The 1,356-nt window shown below is 34.1% G+C and overlaps 1 protein-coding gene across 1 annotated transcript; it reads right to left on the reverse strand.

Annotated features, from left to right (window-relative positions):
• Window positions 1-35: 35 nt before the first annotated feature.
• LOC111384868 lies at window positions 36-1,271 on the reverse strand (the record flags this gene model as incomplete). Its single annotated transcript, XM_023009207.1, has 2 exons — window positions 36-176; window positions 1,115-1,271. Coding segments are annotated over 2 exons (276 nt in total), but the record flags the coding sequence as incomplete, so codon positions are not given.
• Between the last annotated feature and the right edge of the window lie 85 nt (window positions 1,272-1,356).

Consider the following 1,356-nt stretch of genomic DNA (forward strand, 5'->3'; position numbering starts at 1 on the left):
TCCCCCCCCCCCCCCCAAAAACACACACACACACACACCAGATGTACACAAAAAGGCTCAGGAATTCTGACCTTGAAGACGTCCCAGAAGAGCCCCGCTACCAAAACCTCCAATTAAAGAGTTCAGAAAATCATCGGGTTTTCCAGTTCTGCTCACCCTTACAAATTCACGTGCACCTATCAGACAGAGAGGTTAATACTATAAAAACAAAAATTTCCAGGTTTCTTTACTTTTCCCTTCGTTGGTCTGCCAATTTGAAATTAGTCTATATTAATATGTTAAGTAGTGAAAAAAACAAATTCTTGCTTGATGAATCATAGATTCACTGGAGAAAACAAGACAGACATAAAATTTGTTGAAGATCTGAGTTCAAACGTGCTTCACATTATCATCTTACCACTATAACAGCAGTTTAAGAGAAATTTAAGTTAGAGAGCTAATCTATAGCAATTGTACATGCCATCTAACACCTCAATGTTAGATTGGAGTCAATAATCAGAACTTATATAACAATGGGGGGAACTACGAAGCCTATCCCACTTGTTCATCTGATGTTGCGACCTTAGAAGAGCAAAAATCTAAAACCCATAATTGGAAGGTCTGTAAATAAGTTGACATTCTTATCTACATTGTATAAATCATATGTTCCAAAATGTACAATATTCCATCACATATAGCGTAGGGAATTACCATCGCAGTAAAATTAGATCAACAAACCTCAAACAAGAAAAATAGATACTTCCCATAATCACATTTATTTAAGTAATATATGATGATAAAAGACAAAAACTTCTATCAAATTCAACTTCCAATTTCTACAGACTGTTGGCAACAAAATTAGTGCCAAGTAAAAGAAGCATCTATAAACTTGATTTTAAAAAGATGCAAACTTGAAAGTATAGATACTCAAAGCACATTTCGTGCTATACATATGAAGGCATATCTTATAATCAAACTCCACTTCTTCATAAGTATAACAGATAATCAGAAATTCGCATCACGGGAACTTATAGTATTTTTTTAATATCTCAAGCTACTGAGCTGGAGTAAAATGCCATTTGAACAAGTGGAGACTATACAAAACCAAAAAATTAGTTAAACACGGAGAAATTACCGCAATAGCAACCAGTTATAATAGCAAAATTAGCTGCGTAAGTTGCTGAAATATTTGAAAGGCCGTGAACTTTTCGATGCTTGGATATCAATCCTACTCCGGCACCCGCAACCCCTAATTTCAAACCAAAAAGAAACGGCAAATTAATCAGATTTTCCTAAAAAAATAACCAAAAAGTGAAAAAACCAGACCAAAAATCGTGGGTTTTCAATAAAAGTAAAAAAAAAAAAAAAAAAAAAACC

Source organism: Olea europaea, unplaced genomic scaffold (assembly GCF_002742605.1).
Source record: "Olea europaea var. sylvestris unplaced genomic scaffold, O_europaea_v1 scaffold30317, whole genome shotgun sequence".
Classification (NCBI taxonomy): Eukaryota; Viridiplantae; Streptophyta; class Magnoliopsida; order Lamiales; family Oleaceae; genus Olea; species Olea europaea.